This window comes from Dioscorea cayenensis, chromosome 19, assembly GCF_009730915.1.
Source record: "Dioscorea cayenensis subsp. rotundata cultivar TDr96_F1 chromosome 19, TDr96_F1_v2_PseudoChromosome.rev07_lg8_w22 25.fasta, whole genome shotgun sequence".
In the NCBI taxonomy this organism is placed as follows: domain Eukaryota; kingdom Viridiplantae; phylum Streptophyta; class Magnoliopsida; order Dioscoreales; family Dioscoreaceae; genus Dioscorea; species Dioscorea cayenensis.
Genome location: NC_052489.1, coordinates 28,776,378 through 28,793,839, shown reverse-complemented (window position 1 = coordinate 28,793,839; position 17,462 = coordinate 28,776,378). Strand labels below are relative to the sequence as shown.

The 17,462-nt window shown below is 39.0% G+C and overlaps 3 protein-coding genes across 3 annotated transcripts in view; 2 read left to right on the top strand and 1 right to left on the bottom strand.

Annotated features, from left to right (window-relative positions):
• LOC120249337 (mitogen-activated protein kinase kinase kinase 1-like) overlaps positions 1–9,553 on the top strand; it is a 26,363-nt gene extending 16,810 nt beyond the window's left edge. Inside the window, 8 exon segments of the mRNA XM_039257836.1 lie at positions 6,025–6,109; positions 6,275–6,295; positions 6,297–6,338; positions 7,134–7,291; positions 7,771–7,846; positions 7,950–8,009; positions 8,710–8,817; positions 9,090–9,553. Coding sequence (XP_039113770.1) covers positions 6,025–6,109; positions 6,275–6,295; positions 6,297–6,338; positions 7,134–7,291; positions 7,771–7,846; positions 7,950–8,009; positions 8,710–8,817; positions 9,090–9,266 — 727 coding nt within the window. The 3' untranslated portion in view covers positions 9,267–9,553.
• A 380-nt stretch (positions 9,554–9,933) lies between these two features.
• Positions 9,934–14,718, top strand: LOC120250723 (mitogen-activated protein kinase kinase kinase 1-like). The gene is made up of 8 exons (XM_039259559.1): positions 9,934–10,951; positions 11,194–11,278; positions 11,447–11,509; positions 12,319–12,476; positions 12,963–13,038; positions 13,142–13,201; positions 13,852–13,959; positions 14,248–14,718. Exons 1-8 carry the CDS (start codon positions 10,146–10,148, stop codon positions 14,425–14,427), a joined length of 1,536 nt encoding a protein of 511 aa, XP_039115493.1. The 5' UTR covers positions 9,934–10,145; the 3' UTR covers positions 14,428–14,718.
• A 157-nt stretch (positions 14,719–14,875) lies between these two features.
• LOC120249798 lies at positions 14,876–17,344 on the bottom strand. The gene is made up of 4 exons (XM_039258453.1): positions 17,133–17,344; positions 15,707–16,999; positions 15,433–15,587; positions 14,876–15,340 (listed from the first exon to the last, which is right to left on the bottom strand). The coding sequence occupies exons 2-4, from the start codon at positions 16,448–16,450 to the stop codon at positions 15,103–15,105; spliced, it is 1,137 nt and encodes a 378-aa protein (XP_039114387.1). The 5' UTR covers positions 16,451–16,999; positions 17,133–17,344; the 3' UTR covers positions 14,876–15,102.
• Positions 17,345–17,462: the final 118 nt, after the last annotated feature.

Genomic DNA, 17,462 nt, shown 5'->3' with positions numbered 1-17,462 from the left:
TTTAACAGCAACAGGAGATAGGAGAAGTGAAGAGGGAATTGCTGGGAGTGAGAAAGAGTTTTAATTGCTGAGAACTGCTGAGAAGACAAAAGACAGCAATCACCCTTACAGTTAAAGGTGGGTACTCACATAGAGGAGGGCGTTCTGGTAAATTCAAGGAATTTGAATAGTGTGAATTTACATTAATTACCCTCAGTCCGTTACTGTTGGTTGACTGAAAGGAGAAGGGCTATATTGACATTATAAGTTTGGCCAGATGGAGGGAAAAACGGGATGAAGGGAAATTACGTTAATTACCCCGGACTGTTTTATCAGGTACAGGGAAGCAGCAGGGGTTCTTTGGTCCTTGTGGCGAGAAAGGGAGAAGAGCTCCAATCTCTCTGCTGTTTGGCAACATCCGGACCCAGTATCAATTCTCTCTGAATTAATACAGCTCATCCTCGGTACTTGGGGCATGATTTTGCATTCACGGGTTCTTATCCTTCTCCTGTTCATCTTCCATCTCGGGTGGGAGACGTAGGGTAAGAGATCTCCAGGCAACAGCCTCTGGTCTCTCTTTTATGTATCACTGTTGTCTTTAAGTCTTATGTATTTGGAGTTGAATGTATTTAGTTATGATGTTTGGTTGTTAAGGGATCACTGAGATCCTGGTTGTTTAATCAAATCCTCGAGTATTGTATTTCTTCAGATCAAGGTTACAGTTGTACAGGTACTTGTGGAGGTCGGCATCAACTGGTATCAGAGAGGTGAGACTACTGTGATGGAGACCAGAAATCAGGAGCTTAAGAAGATGGAAGAGACTCTGAAGGGTTTCTTAAGAGAAACTGTTGAGAAACAAGCAGAGAAACATGACAAGGATATGCAAGAGATGAGGGAGAAGCAAGACAGGGACATCAATGGACTACGCACCCTATTATTGAACTTGCAACCTAGGGGAAGTGATCCTGTCCCAAGTGCGGCCGGGGGACCAGGCAGAACTGAGAAGGAGCTGTCTTATCTCAAATCCATCAGGCCAAAGTTAACAAAACTGGAATTTCCCAGGTTTAATGGAGATCATATTTATGATTGGCTGTTCAAATGCGAGCAGTTCTTCGAGTTTGATGAAACCCCAGATGGTATCAAGGTTAAAATAGCTTCACTGCACTTGGAAGGAGCTGCACTGCAGTGGCATCAGAACTACTTGAGGAGTAAAGGCGGGGTGAACTCTCCCAGTTGGGAGGAGTATATAACACAGCTAGATACCAGGTTTGGCAGTGAGTTGCATTATGATCCTATGGAAGAACTGAAAGATCTGAAGCAATTGGGATCGGTTCACAGCTACCTGATCAAGTTTGAAGAACTCCTTAACAGAATTGAACTCTCGGATGGCCACATTCTGAGTTTGTTCATGGGTGGGCTCAAGGGAGAAATTAAGGATACTATCAAATTGCTCAGGCCTGCAAACTTACAAGAAGCTATCAGCTTGGCAAAAATACAGGAGATAGCCATAGAAAATGCCCTTAAAAGGGGGAAGCCTGTTCTGAGAATGGGAAGTGTACCCTCGCTACCAAACTCCAAGAAGTTTCCTGGATCCAATTCAGTAGAGGATACAAATAAAAATTCTAAAGGAATGGGGTTCAGACCATTCAAGAAATTGTCTAGTGGGGAGCTAGAAGAGAAGAGAAGGAAGGGGTTGTGTTATTGGTGTGATGAGAAGTACACCGCAGGCCACACTTGCAAAATGAAGAAATTATACAGTCTGGAGGTAGTGGGTGATGATGAAATTGATGAGGAAGAAGAAATTGACATCAATGAATCAAGAGAAGATGTTGAACCCAATGAAGAAACCTCAGCTATCATTTCTATGAAAGCTCTATCGGGTATCCAGACATTGGCGGATTATAACACAATGAAGGTCAGTGGGTCAGTGAATGGGCAGAAAATACACATCCTCATCGACACAGGAAGCACACACAATTTTATTGATCTATTCACAGCTCAGCAGTTGGGGTGTAAGATGGTTGATCACTCTCCTATGACAGTGGTGGTTGCTAACGGGGAGAAGCTTAAATGTGACAAAGGGTGTTCAGAGTTAAGGTGGAAAATGCAGGGTGTGGAGTTTAAATCAGATCTTATGGTGTTACCCCTAGAGGGCTGTCAAATGGTGCTGGGAATACAGTGGCTGATATTGTTGGGGTCTATACTGTGGAATTTCAAAGAATTGAGAATGGAATTCAGGGTTAACAATAAAAGGGTGGTTCTAAGAGGATCTCCCCAGCCGAGAATGCAGATGATGCAATGCAAGTCATTGATTAAATCATTACACCTTCCACCTGAATTATGTCAAGCAAAGCTATGTTCCTTGGTGGTGATTCCAGAAAGTCAAAGTGAAGAGAGGAGACCCAATCAGGAACGGGTGTCATTACCTGCAGTTAATCAGGCACAGCTGGATCAGTTACTGCAATCATATGAAGATATTTTTAGGGAAGTGGATCAACTACCTCCAGTAAGATCCCATGATCACAAAATCATCTTGAAGGAAGGGACCAATCCCATCAGTGTTAGACCATACCGGTATCCAGCATTTCAGAAGAATATCATAGAGGACATGGTCAAGGAGATGATGAGCAAGGGAATCATCAGGCCTAGCTTAAGTCCATTTTCTGCACCCATCGTGTTGGTTAGAAAGAAAGACAATAGCTGGAGGCTTTGCATTGATTACAGGGCTATTAATGAGAAGACCGTGAAGGATAAGTTTCCAATTCCCCTCATTGAAGAACTCTTGGATGAATTACATGGTGCTGAGTACTTCTCCAAGCTGGATCTCAGGTCAGGTTATCACCAAATTAGAATGGATGAGCAAGATGTTAACAAAACTGCTTTTCGCACCCATGAGGGTCACTATGAGTTCTTAGTGATGCCTTTTGGGCTCACAAATGCCCCATCTACATTTCAGAGTCTCATGAACAAAATTTTCAAAGAATTCCTGAGGAAATTTGTATTAGTATTCTTTGATGACATCCTGGTGTACAGCAACAGCTGGGAGATTCACTTGCAACACTTGGAAGCAGTGCTGGAGGTCCTTAGGAGCAATCAACTATATGCAAAGAAGAGTAAATGTACCTTTGCCACCACTAAGATTGATTATCTTGGGCATGTGATCACACGCCAGGGAGTAGAGATGGACCCAACCAAAATTGAAGCCATTGACAGTTGGCCCATTCCTAAGAATATCAGGGAGCTGAGGGCCTTCCTAGGTTTGACAGGTTACTATAGAAGATTCATCAAAGGGTATGGCTTGCTATCCAGGCCCTTAACTGAATTGCTGAAGAAGAACAATTTTAACTGGAATGAAGACAGCACCAAAGCTTTTTATGAGCTCAGAAAAATGATGGTAACCAAGCCACTGCTTGCCCTTCCCAATTTTAAAGAGGAGTTTGTGGTAGAAACTGATGCTTGCGATGAGGGGGTAGGTGCTGTCCTGATGCAGCATGGCAATCCCATTGCTTATATGAGCAAAGCATTAGCAGAGAGACATAAACCTCTCTCCATCTATGAGAAGGAGATGTTGGCCATTGTGTTGGCCTTACAGAAGTGGAGACCCTACCTCTTGGGAAGGCACTTCAAGATCAAAACTGACCATCAAAGTCTTAAGTTTCTCATCCAGCAGAGAATTTCCACCCCTATGCAGCAAAAATGGTTAGCCAAGCTCATGGGATATGACTTTGAAATCATATACAAAAAGGGGAAGGACAATGTAGTAGCAGATGCATTGTCTCGAAGACCAAGCCTAGCTGTTTTATCTTCTGTGAAGTCAGAACTGTGGGAAAAAATTCAGAAGCAGTGGGAAGAAGATCCAGAGCTGAAGCAAATTATACAACAGCTGCAGCAAGGAGATCAGAGTTACCAACATTTTGAGTGGGCACAAGAACAGCTTAAAAGGAAGGGAAAGTTAGTTATAGGCAGTGATAATGCCATTAAACAATTAATTCTACAGGAATTTCATGACAGTTCTGCAGGTGGGCATTCAGGAGCTGAAGCGACTAGGAGAAGAATTAGTGACCACTTCTATTGGAAAGGAATGAAAAGAGACGTTAAGGAGTATGTGAGGTGTTGTGTGATCTGTCAGCAAAACAAACCAGACAATACTTCTCCTGCAGGGCTCCTACAACCCTTGCCAATACCGGAAGGTATATGGGAGGATATCAGCATGGATTTCATTACAGGTCTTCCAAATTCGCACGGTAAGGATGCCATCTTAGTGATCGTGGATAGGATGAGTAAATATGCTCATTTCATTGCTCTATCCCACCCATACACTGCCATCTCAGTGGCTCAGTTATTCTTGGATCAGTTCTACAGACTACATGGGTTACCGAAGTCAATTGTCAGTGATAGGGACCCAATATTTTTGAGTCAATTCTGGAAGGAATTGTTCAAACTCCAAGGAGTCAAGCTCAATTATTCTACAGCATATCATCCACAATCTGATGGGCAGACAGAAGTGGTGAACCGATGCTTAGAACAATACCTTCGATGTATGACAGGAGAGAAACCAAAAGACTGGGGTAAATGGCTTCCATTGGCGGAGTGGTGGTACAATAGTAGTTATCATTCCTCCATTAAAGTCTCTCCTTTTGAAGCAGTGTATGGTAAGAGCCCTCCATTACATTTACCCTATAAAACCACATCTTCAAAGCTGGAATTACTGGATCGGAGTTTGTTGTCAAGAGAGAACATGTTGAAGCTGCTGAAAGAAAATTTGAACAAGGCCAGGAATAGAATGAAGCAGATAGCTGATAAAAGAAGAACTGACAAAGAACTGGAGGTAGGTGACACAGTTTATATCAGGCTCAAACCTTATAGACAGATGTCTGTAGCTCAGAGAGTGAATCACAAACTGTCTCCCAAATTCTTTGGCCCGTATAGAGTGATGGAGAGGGTAGGTGCTGTCGCCTATAGACTGCAGCTGCCAGCTGAAGCCAGAATACATAATGTCTTCCACATTTCCCAATTAAAGAAGAAAATCGGTGACCAAGTAGCAACAGCCAATTGGCCCAATTTTGTGAATGAAACTGCAGAAAGGCATAAAACCCCTATAGCCATTCTAGATCGACAATTGGCAAAAAGATTTAACAAGGCTGGAGTGAAGGTATTAGTGCATTGGTCAGATTCGTCACCGGAAGAAGCTACCTGGGAATTTTTCGATGTGCTGCAGAAGCGGTTTCCAGATTTCTGCTCATTAAATCCTTGAGGACAAGGATTGCTAGAGGGGGAGGTAACTGTTACAGAACTACATTAGTTTAACAGCAACAGGAGATAGGAGAAGTGAAGAGGGAATTGCTGGGAGTGAGAAAGAGTTTTAATTGCTGAGAACTGCTGAGAAGACAAAAGACAGCAATCACCCTTACAGTTAAAGGTGGGTACTCACATAGAGGAGGGCGTTCTGGTAAATTCAAGGAATTTGAATAGTGTGAATTTACATTAATTACCCTCAGTCCGTTACTGTTGGTTGACTGAAAGGAGAAGGGCTATATTGACATTATAAGTTTGGCCAGATGGAGGGAAAAACGGGATGAAGGGAAATTACGTTAATTACCCCGGACTGTTTTATCAGGTACAGGGAAGCAGCAGGGGTTCTTTGGTCCTTGTGGCGAGAAAGGGAGAAGAGCTCCAATCTCTCTGCTGTTTGGCAACATCCGGACCCAGTATCAATTCTCTCTGAATTAATACAGCTCATCCTCGGTACTTGGGGCATGATTTTGCATTCACGGGTTCTTATCCTTCTCCTGTTCATCTTCCATCTCGGGTGGGAGACGTAGGGTAAGAGATCTCCAGGCAACAGCCTCTGGTCTCTCTTTTATGTATCACTGTTGTCTTTAAGTCTTATGTATTTGGAGTTGAATGTATTTAGTTATGATGTTTGGTTGTTAAGGGATCACTGAGATCCTGGTTGTTTAATCAAATCCTCGAGTATTGTATTTCTTCAGATCAAGGTTACAGTTGTACAGGTACTTGTGGAGGTCGGCATCACTTTACTTGCAGTGATGGTTTTTTCTTTGCGGTTAAAGAAGTATCTTTGCTGGACCAAGGAAGCAATGCAAACCAATGCATTATTCAGCTTGAACAGGTGATGCTTAATATGTCTTCTATCTGTTGCAGTTTTTGAACTTTGATTTTTAATTTGTTATTGTTTGTGGCTAAATTTACTAAATCTTCTCAAATCTAGTCGTACATATGCTGCAAGGTTGTTGTGGTCAGTAATTCTCTTAACTAATTATATCTTCTTTTTCAGGAGATCGCACTTTTAAGTCAGTTTCGAACATGATAACATAGTTCAGTATTTTGGATCCGACAAGGTATCATCTTCAAGTTCAATCCTTTGTTTTTTTGGGACCATCCAGCTAGCATGCTTTGCCTTTTAGAAAGTAATTCCTATAATGTCAAGGTAACATATAGTAGGATAATTTTAACTTTCACTTTATGAACCGGTTTGAGCCTTGCTTTGTTGTCATCAGATCATATATGTTTTTTCTGGTTATTCATTTGACATTCAGTGTAGAAAATGCTGTTTGTCTCTGATGTTAGTGCTTTGCTTATATTGTTATTATTATGCATTTATTAATTGAAAGGGTTAGATAAAATCTTTTCTCTACATGATCTTGCAATTTAAATATGGAATATTGGATGTAGGTTTGTTGGTGCTTTTGCCTTGGTAGGTGTATGTGTGGTAGCTAACATGGCTTAACCCATCTTGTAGATTTGGCTATTAACTTGAGTATGTTGGGTAGTTGGTTTCCAGGGGACTAAACTCAATTGCTTCCATGAAATTAGTTTATAGAAGCTCAATTCTCTTAAGCATGATTGTTGACTTGGTTTCTGACATTTGTCTTCACCAAACTCATAACAATTCTTCTTGAGGCTTTGGGTTTGAGAATGATAAAATTTCACGATGTTAAAATTCTTCATGCAATTATAAATGAATGTCGTTTACTCATGCCAATGTTCAGTTTTTAGTTCATTGTTCAGTTTTATTCTAAAAGTAACCATTTTTTACATGGTTTGGAAGTTTGTTGTTATTCTTCAGTCCATTCAATATTCCTGAGTTATTCCTCGAATTTGCTAAATGTAACTTTGGGCCTTTTTTTTTCCAGGAAGAAGCAAAACTGTATATCTTCCTAGAACTTGTGAGTCAAGGTTCTTTGGCATCTTTGTACGAAAGGTATCACTTACCAGATTCACAGGTTTCTGCATATACGAGACAGATTCTGAGTGGCTTGAAGTATCTTCATGACAGAAACGTGGTTCACAGGTGATGCTATTGTTTTCTATGCAAGGAGCACTCTTACTCTTTCTTTCACAAGGATTGATATTTTCAGCTTTTGAAGAAAAGATGAATGTTTACTTGATTATTTTGATGACACTAAAGTTTACTATGTGAATTGTAAAAACTTAGCCTTATCCATTCTTGTCTGTGCTCAATCTAAATTTGGGTGGTTTATAGAGTAAAACTAGGTCAAATTGACTTGACTGAACTGACCTAAGTAACCAAATTAAGGGAGATCTCATTCTCATTGGCGGAGGGCTGGTATGCTAGTTGGCTAAGTAGTTTAAAGTTCATGTAATTTTTCGAATTGCCAAATTAAGTTCTGCTGGGCATTTTCTCAATATATTTGTGTGATTTTCTTTTGGTCGATTTATAAGTCGTGTGATAATAATGTTAGTTATGCTTGAATGTAAGATGGATTCTATATTAAATATTGTAGTACTAAATCCTTTCTTTTCTTGCAGGGATATCAAATGTGCCAATATTTTGGTCAGTTCCAATGGTTCTGTAAAACTTGCAGACTTTGGCTTAGCTAAGGAGGTTTGTTTCGCCTTTGCAAGATTTGATATTTATATCTTTTGAAAGCTTTTCTGGAAAATGCCTTTATCTTCTGTATTAAATTATTAATTTTGGAAAATTTCAGATCACCAAATTGGATGTGCTAAAATCTTGCAAAGGAAGTGTCTATTGGATGGCCCCTGAGGTTAGCATGTCTTTTCTTTTATTTCAATATTAATTTTTATTATTAGAGATAAGATTAAATTCTCATCTATGTGATGGAACATTGCCCCTCCTATTTGATGTTCTTTGAGTATCCCTAATCTGTCTGTGGAAGGGCTACCCTTCTTGTTTGATGATGGTGATTATTCCTGCTGTTTGGACTTGCTTTATAAAAAGTAATGTTACTAATTACCACAACTTAATGTAAAGATCTCTGGATCACTTGGATTGTTGCATCTGCCCGCTTGCTTCAGTTATTTCTCTGCTACCTTTTCCTTTGATAAATTTACTTTCTCAGCATGTCTCTGATTTTGCTATATTTTTCTCATCTGGTTATATTCTTCTCTTTTGGTTTAGAGGATAACATAGTTGATGGCTTATTTATTCTGTAAATAATCAAATTCGGAAAATGTTCCTCACTCCTATGTTTGTAAGAGAGAAAAGGAACTTGTTAGGAAGCCAGGCTTAACCATAGCTTGCAAATTTTCCTGTCCTGTTAGTCAGATCTGTTATGTCAAATCCAATAAGTTTTTGTTGAGCTTGTGGATAATATTCCACAATCTTTGCCACATTTTTTTGGACAGAGTTCAGAACTTTGGATCACTGAACCATGTATTGCCCCATTTTTCTGTATATCCATGAATATATGTCACACATTTTCACTTGGAAGTGCCTGTCTTCAGGTTGTTAATCCAAAGGGTCCCTCCGGACCTGCAGCTGATATTTGGAGTCTTGGTTGCACAGTGTTGGAGATGCTAACACGACAAGTTCCATATCCAAATTTGGAATGGGTGAGTGACTTGCACCTTTAGAAAAGGCTTTATGCATTTTATTAAGTACCGTATGACTTCACAGGACACTAAAGAAAGCATCATGCATGTTTTACACATATGAAGGCAGACATACATTGGTCGCAGTTTTGTTATCTCTATACAAGCAAGCCTTACAATCATTGTTCAATTAAAACATAGCCTTAGATTAATATTCATGTAGTTGAGATTGCATAACATTAAGTGCACAAACCTAATTACTTACGATAAATTTTTAATTCTTTGAATTGCAGCCAGAAGCTTTCTATAAGATTGGTCAAGGTGAAAAGCCTCCTATACCCAACATTCTATCCCGTGATTTCATTCTGAAATGTGTACAATTGAATCCTGAAAATCGGCCCACTGCCTCTGAGCTGATGGAGCACCCATTTATCAAGACGTCACTATCAGCTTCTACAAGTACTGACTGATGTTCTCCCCGGCACTGTTTGAATGCTTCAATATGTTTCGCTCCTGCCTATCACCCATAAGTAACCTTGAGAAAAAGGGATTTCACCATGGATTAGTCGAGGGACTACTGACTTCCATCTAAAACAAAATTGAGACGGGTTTGGCCATATTATAAAATAAAACAAGAATAATAATGAAATTGTATTATTGTAATAAAAAAAAACTAAATTGTATGTTACATAAAACCACAACAAATTTACTATGGACATTAAACACAAAATATTATTAAATAAAGAACCTCAGTTGGTTATAGCCAAAAGCTGTTTCTCTGAGATTTAAGAATTTATTAATATAGATTTTATATTTTATATCATATGCTGGTCTATTTGGAACATACTTTCACTTGAAAAATCAATTAATTAATCACTAATTAACTTTTAAACAAATTATATGCATATATATATATATATATATATATATGTTTATGTAATTACGCAATTTATAAGGGGTATATGCCAAACTTTCCCCTTCCAGGCTTCCAGGTTCTTACAGAAGGAAAATATATATAAAAAATTACGAGGTTTTCAAGGGGGAGTACATAAAAAGATCAAACCAATAAATCAATTAATAAAATAATAAATAAAATAAGAAAAAAATTTAAAAAAATGCGAGGGTGTGCCGGCAAAATAGGCAAATGGCTCCCGCTTTGGCGCGCTGAGGTCTTCTTCACTCCGCCGCGTGGGAGCAGAGCACCCCCGGTCAGTCAACCAACAAAAACCCTCGTCGAGCCGTGCCCCTATGCCCTGTGCCCATACCATATCCTTCTCTTCTCTTCTCTTCCTCTGCTTCCCATCCATTTCCCTATCCTTTCTTGGGCTTCTCCTCCACGCCTTCTCGCCATGTCCTTGTACGACCAGCGCCTCTCCTTCTTCTCCTCCCGCTCCGGGATCGAAGCGCTTTACGGTAAGCTCGATCATCTCCGCCTTAGCCTTAGTCTTTCTGGCTCTGAGGATTCCTCCGATAGTCGGGAATCGCGTGATCGATTTCTTTCCTATGATCGTGCTGATCCACTGACGGCTGATGATTCACCACTGGTAAAGAGCTCCGGAGGAAAATCTGATGGCAGCGGCATCAACGGTGCCCTTCCTCCGCTTCTCACCCCTCATACCCTTTCTTCACCGAAGTTGACGAGCTCCGAAGGAACTTCAGATGGTGGTGGTCTCCGCCCTCCGGTCCTTACCCCTCCTCCTGTTCCTTTGCCGCGGTTGAAGCAAGTCTTGCCATTGCCGCCTTCGAGGCAAACCCTTCCTCCCTTGCCGCCTTCGAGGCAAACCCTACTTCCCTTGCCGCCTTCGAGGCAAACCCTACCTCCGCCGTCAATGGTGCTCCCTGTCTTGGAGAAGATGGGATCCACTTGGGATTTGCTGAGATCCTTTGGGCCGGATGATGATGAAGAAGAGAGGAAATACGTTGATTTGGTGGACAAAGTTGTGGAGGATGAATGGGCTTTAGAATTCAGGATGGGCGAGACGTTTGGAGATATGATGGGATCGTGCTCATATTCTACTTCAAATGACGATGATTCATCGAGCACGATTTTCGTGATCTCACCAAATGGCAGGTTCAAGAGGAGCATCAACTCGTGGATGCGAGGCCGGCTGCTTGGCAGCGGATCCTTTGGGACGGTGTATGAAGGGATCAACGAGTAAGTGTTTTTTTTTAAAAAAGTAAATCTTTTTTATAGTCAAATGATTTTAACTTCAAAGATTGCTCGTGGTTTGCATCTGAACTATAATTAGACAGTGCATTCTTAGCAGTTCAATGGTGATTATCTTCTAAAGGGAGTGCTCTTTGGTTATCAAATCGAAGTTTGTCATCTGTTGAATTCAATCTCATCTGTTGCTTGTTTAATTGGGTATTAGATGCTAATATAATTTTTACTTGCAGTGATGGGTTTTTCTTTGCGGTTAAAGAAATATCTTTGCTGGACCAACGAAGCAATGCAAACCAATGCATTATTGAGCTTGAACAGGTGATGTTCTATAGTCTTCTATCTGTTGCAGTTTTTGGGCTTTGATTTTTAATTTGTTATTGTTTGTGGCTCAATTTCACTAAATCCTCTCAAATCTAGTCGTACATGTGATGCTGCAAGGTTGTTGTGGTTAGTGGTTCTCTTAACTAATTATTTCTTCTTTTTCAGGAGATCACATTTTTAAGTCAATTCGAACATGATAACATAGTTCAGTATTTTGGATCCGACAAGGTATCATCTTCAATCCTTTGTTTTTTTGGGACCATCCAGCTAGCATGCTTTGCCTTTATTTTCAAAGAGCTATTAAGTCTTTGTTGACTCTTTTAGAAAGTAATTCCTATAATGTCAAGGTAACATATAGTAGGATAATTTTAACTTTCACTTTATGAACCGGTTTGAGCCTTGCTTTGTTGTCATCAGATCATATATGTTTTTTCTGGTTATTCATTTGACATTCAGTGTAGAAAATGCTGTTTGTCTCTGATGTTAGTGCTTTGCTTATATTGTTATTATTATGCATTTATTAATTGAAAGGGTTAGATAAAATCTTTTCTCTATATGATCTTGCAATTTAAATATGGAATATTGGATGTAGGTTTGTTGGTGCTTTTGCCTTGATAGGTGTATGTGTGGTAGCTAACATGGCTTAACCCATCTTGTAGATTTGGCTATCAATTTGAGTATGTTGGGTAGTTGGTTTCCAGAGGATTGAACTCAATTGCTTCCATGAAATTAGTTTATAGAAGTTCAATTCTCTTAAGCATGATTGTTGACTTGGTTTCTGACATTTGTCTTCAACAAACTCATAACAATTCTTCTTGAGGCTTTGGGTTTGAGAATGTTAAAATTCTTCATGCAATTCTAAATGAATGTCGTTTACTCATGTCAATGTTCAATTTTTAGTTTATTGGTCAGTTTTATGCTAAAAGTAACCATTTTTTACATGGTTTGGAAGTTTGTTGTTATTCTTCAGTCCATTCAATATTCCTGAGTTATTCCTCGAATTTGCTAAATGTAACTTTGGGCCTTTTTTTTCCCAGGAAGAAGCAAAACTGTATATCTTCCTAGAACTTGTGAGTCAAGGTTCTTTGGCATCTTTGTACCAAAGGAATCACTTACCAGATTCACAGGTTTCTACATATACGAGACAGATTCTGAGTGGCTTGAAGTATCTTCACGACAGAAACGTGGTTCACAGGTGATACTACTTTTTCTATGCAAGGAGCACTCTTACTCTTTCTTTCACAAGGATTGATATTTTCAGCTTTTGAAGAAAAGATGAATGTTTACTTGATTATTTTGATGACACTAGAGTTTACTATGTGAATTGTAAAAACTTAGCCTTATCCATTCTTGTCCGTGCTCAATCTAAATTTGGGTGGTTTATAGAGTAAAACTAGGTCAAATTGACTTGACTGAACTGACCTAAGTAACCTTATTAAGGGAGACCTCATTCTCATTGGTGGACGGTTTTCCTTCTGGTATGCTAGTTGGTTAAGTAGTTTCAACTTCATGTAATTTTTTGAATTGCCAAATTAAGTTCTTCTGGACATTTTCTCAATATATTTGTGTAATTTTCTTTTGGTCGATTTATAAGTCGTGTGATAATAATGTTATTTATGCTTTAATGTAAGATGGATTCTATATTAAATATTGTAGAATTAAATCCTTTCTTTTCTTGCAGGGATATCAAATGTGCCAATATTTTGGTCAGTTCCAATGGTTCTGTAAAACTTGCGGACTTTGGATTAGCAAAGGAGGTTTGTTTCGCCTTTGCAAGATTTGATGTTTATATCTTTTGAAAGCTTTTCTGGAAAATGCCTTTATCTTCTGTTTTATATTATTAATTTTGGAAAATTTCAGATCACCAAATTGAATGTGCTAAAATCTTGCAAAGGAAGTGTCTATTGGATGGCCCCTGAGGTTAGCATGTCTTTTCTTTTATTTCAATATTAATTTTTATTATTAGAGATAAGATTAAATTCTCATCTATGTGATGGAACATTGCCTCTTATATTTGATGTTCTTTGAGTATCCTAATCTGTCTATGGAAGGGCTACCTTTTTTGTTGGATGTTGGTGATTATTCCTGCTATTTGGACTTGCTTTATGAAAAGTTATGTTACTAATTTCCACAACTTAATGTAAAGATCTCTGAATCACTTGGATTGTTGCATCTGCCCGCTTGCTTCAGTTATTTCTCTGCTACCTTTTCCTTTGATAAATTTACTTTCTCAGCATGTCTCTGATTTAGCCATATTTTTCTCATCTGGTTATATTCTTCTCTTTTGGTCAAGAGGATAACATAGTTGATGGCTTATTTATTCTGTAAATAATCAAATTGGAAAAATGTTCCTCCTGTCCTGTTAGTCAGATCTGTTATGTCAAATCCAGTCAGTTTTTGTTGAGCTTGTGGATAATATTCCACAATCTTTGCCACAATTGTTTGGAAAGAGTTCAGAACTTTGGATGACTGAACCATGTATTGACCCATTCTCTGTTTTTGAAGTGATCCGTTATCTGTATATCCATGAACATATGCACACATTTTCACTTGGAAGTGCTTGTCTTCAGGTTGTTAATCCAAAGAGTTCCTACGGAACTGCAGCTGATATTTGGAGTCTTGGTTGCACAGTGTTGGAGATGCTAACACGACAAGTTCCATATCCGAATTTGGAATGGGTGAGTAATTTGCACCTTTAGAAAAAGGCTTTATGAATTTTATAAGCACCATATGAGTTCACAGGACACTAAAGAGAGGATCATTCATGTTTTACACATATGTTGGCAGACACATTGGTCAGTCTTGTTATCTCTATACCATCAAGCCTTACAAACACTGTTCAACTAAAACATAGCCTTAGATTAACATTCATGTAGTTGAGATTGCGTAACATTAAGGATTAAGTCAATTCCAAGGAGCACAAACCTAATTACTTACGATAAATTTTTTATTTGTGGAATTTGCAGCCACAAGCTTTCTTTAAGATTGGTCGAGGAGAAAAGCCTCCTATACCCAACATTCTATCCCGGGACGCCCGTGATTTCATTCTTAAATGTGTACAATTTAATCCTGAAGATCGGCCCACTGCCTCTGAGCTGATGGAGCACCCATTTATCAAGACATCAGCTTCTACAAGTACTGACTGATGTTCTCCCCGGCACTGTTTGAATGCTTCAATATGTTTCGCTCCAGCATATCACTGGTAACCTCGAGAAAAAAGGGTTTCACCATGGATGGCCTGTAACCTAGGGCCAGCAGAGCTTCTGCTGGGCAAATACAAGTTTTTGTTGCCTGTCAATTCCGTTAGTGTCATTATTGTTCAAATTATGGTTTCCATTAAAAAAGCTGTTAGCGACCAAAAGAGATCGCATAATTCAAGTCCCTTTAATGGAGTGAATTCTCTTTCATGAGATTAATGTGCATATGCATCAGCATCATTAAGTTGTTTGAGCGTTAGAAGAGGGGTGTTTTCTTTTTAAAACAATTTAAATGACCTCTTATTTATATATTTATTATTATTATTATTATTATTTCAAGAAAAATGGGAGTTACTTTTTTCCCAACGTCACTTTAGTTACATTGACATGTGATGTATTTTTTTTATTGCGAATGATTCTCTTTACAAATGAATAGACTTCTGCGGACTATATTTGTACAATGTCGGCTCATTCCACTATATAATATAGCCATACAAAATTGTGACCATGCAAGAAAAGCTTCTTGCATTACTTAAACATGCTGACAAGTAGGCTTCCCTGGAAATACTTGACATTCATTCAATACGAGAGGGCTTAAAACCTCAACATATTATTCTGATCCTATTAAACCTTGAGTTTGTCTCCAGGGTAGAATACCTTCTTTCTACTCATCTCTGCTTGCTTTTGTGCTGTACCACTGTTGTTGGTCCCCTGAGTTTTGGAAGGTTTTTGAGCAAGACTTGGAACATGTTGCTTGCCATCATCATCATTCTCACCTTTATCTCTAGAACCTTCCTGGCTGGTGTTTTGTACCTTTGGCAGCACCAAACCTCCATTAGCTTTTCCTTTGCCTATCCTTCCCCTGCAAAAATGTAAAAATTTTGGTTCCAGGTTAATCAGTTCGTCAGCTCGGTAGGTGCTTCAGTAGGAAAGCATTCTCATCATTGGTCATACCTAAACTGAAGAAAAAGGAATGCAGCACCAACTAATGTGATTCCCCCAGCAACTGATTTCAGCACTATGTTGCCCAGCTTAGGAGATTCACGTGACTTATTTTTTCCATTCAGCTCATGCATCCTCAATACCTCCTTTTCATGGTCCTCTATTGTCTGCTTAAGAAATCAATAGTTATGTCCTCCTGATTTGTAAAATTTACACCATAATGAAAGCTGATGAACTCTAATTTAATTTTTTTATTCAATATAATTTGATACAGTTTCACTCTTACCTTGGATGTGGGAGCAGCGTCCAAGTTGTTCCTTCTGTTGTCTCCCATATAATCTACAGGGGGAGTTTGATTTGTATCCACAATGTTTTGCTTTGCATTGACTTCATTTTCCCGTGCAGAAAACAAAGTTGAGCAATGCATGTGCGCCTTGATTTTGGCATGACAACTCTCAATAACAGAATCCTGACAAGCTACTGGTTCAGATAACTCCCCTAGACTAGTTCCCTCTAATTTAGCCTCACTGCAGCAGGTGGGATTGAAATCAGCATTGCCACAGATACAAGATTCCTTCAAAACATGTGTCTCATTTGGTTCTAAATCATCGCTCCCTATATTAGGTGCTACTCTTCCATTGGCCCCTTCGGTTAAACCACCACCAACACTAGTGTATTGATCTTTATGTACCACTGACACACATGACTCATTAATAATACAAGCTGAATTTGCATGGAGTGTGGCATCAGAAGAATCACTGCCAAAGGGTGCAGGTGCATATTCACAAACTCCAAGCAAAGTTTTTTTCTTGTTCTCAGATGATGATATGTGTTCACTAGATTCTACAGTGTCACCATCCACACTAGATTCTACACTAGTATGATATCCAGCTGATGGTTTAATTCTCCCTAGTGCAAATAAATCATTGGATACCTCAGCTATGCCCATGCCAGGGGATGCTAAACAATTGGTTTCCCTCTTCAATAACACAAGCTGACTGTTTGATTGTAGAATTTCCAAAGATATCATTGCAATCTTCAGTTTCACAGATACAGTCTTTATCTGCAGAAGGTCTGATTGTTGTAGTTTTGCTTGTACAAGCACTCAAGGAAGATGAAGAAGAAATTTCACAATGCATAGCCTCATCAATGATATCCCCTTCAACCCTGTCCTTAATGTCTCTTAACATCAGATCTTCAGTTTTCACATCTAAATATGGTCTGCAGGATGCCACAATTGAATCAGGCAATGCAATGCAGTCATTTTCCATGTCAGAAAAGTTTCTGCCAGATTTACCAGTCATGAGGTCAACATAGTCATCTGTTGATGTATCTCTGTTGGAGTAATCAGACATAAGAACAGGTGAGGAACTAGGCTTGCCATTCTGTTTCCTTTCCCTGGCTTCTTCTGAAGAAACATTCTCAAATCCTGTATTTAACAGTTTGTGGAAATTATTGCATCTTTGATGTGTCTCCGGCATGTAAAAGGTAGCATCATATGATGATTGCTGTGGCAGACCCAAAGCATTTAGATTTTCTCATCATCAGTATCTCCAGGGTTCCATTTAACAGTCTGAACCTGATGAGAAAGACATACAAATGGCTCACATTCTTTTTCAGCAATCTCAAGGTTTACATCATAAACACAGTCAATATCTCCCGACAAATTGCTGCCAAAACTCTTCCAATGCAAATCATTTTCGTTTTCATACCAATAGTCCAGCTGAAATCTGGCATCTAGATCAACTAAATTTTTGTTGAGAATGTTGTCATCTTCAAGTGAACTCTCTCCGATAATGCTGGACATATTTGGGGATGAGGCATTTGATGATGGACTCTGAAACTCAAATTCAGAATAAGTGCTTTCACCTTCATCAGACTCTGAAAATAAATCATGGTATCGAGCAAAGGACCCACTAAAATTTTTCTACACAGAAATGAGAAACATAGATCCATCAGCATGTTGAATTGAATGCAAAATAACAACTATCTATCATAAGAAAACCTCATGCATGCCAACATAGTTTATTTAAGTTAAACTC

Coding starts and splice junctions, on each gene's coding strand:
- LOC120250723 (XM_039259559.1), top strand. CDS start 10,146: ATGTCCTTGTACGACCAGCGCCTCTCCTTCTTCTCCTCCCGCTCCGGG. Junction 12,477..12,962: donor GACAGAAACGTGGTTCACAG/GTGATACTACTT, acceptor CTTTTCTTGCAG/GGATATCAAATGTGCCAATA. Junction 13,039..13,141: donor ACTTTGGATTAGCAAAGGAG/GTTTGTTTCGCC, acceptor GGAAAATTTCAG/ATCACCAAATTGAATGTGCT.
- LOC120249798 (XM_039258453.1), bottom strand. CDS start 16,450: ATGATATCTTTGGAAATTCTACAATCAAACAGTCAGCTTGTGTTATTG. Junction 15,588..15,706: donor ACGCTGCTCCCACATCCAAG/GTAAGAGTGAAA, acceptor TTTCTTAAGCAG/ACAATAGAGGACCATGAAAA. Junction 15,341..15,432: donor TTCCTTTTTCTTCAGTTTAG/GTATGACCAATG, acceptor ACATTTTTGCAG/GGGAAGGATAGGCAAAGGAA.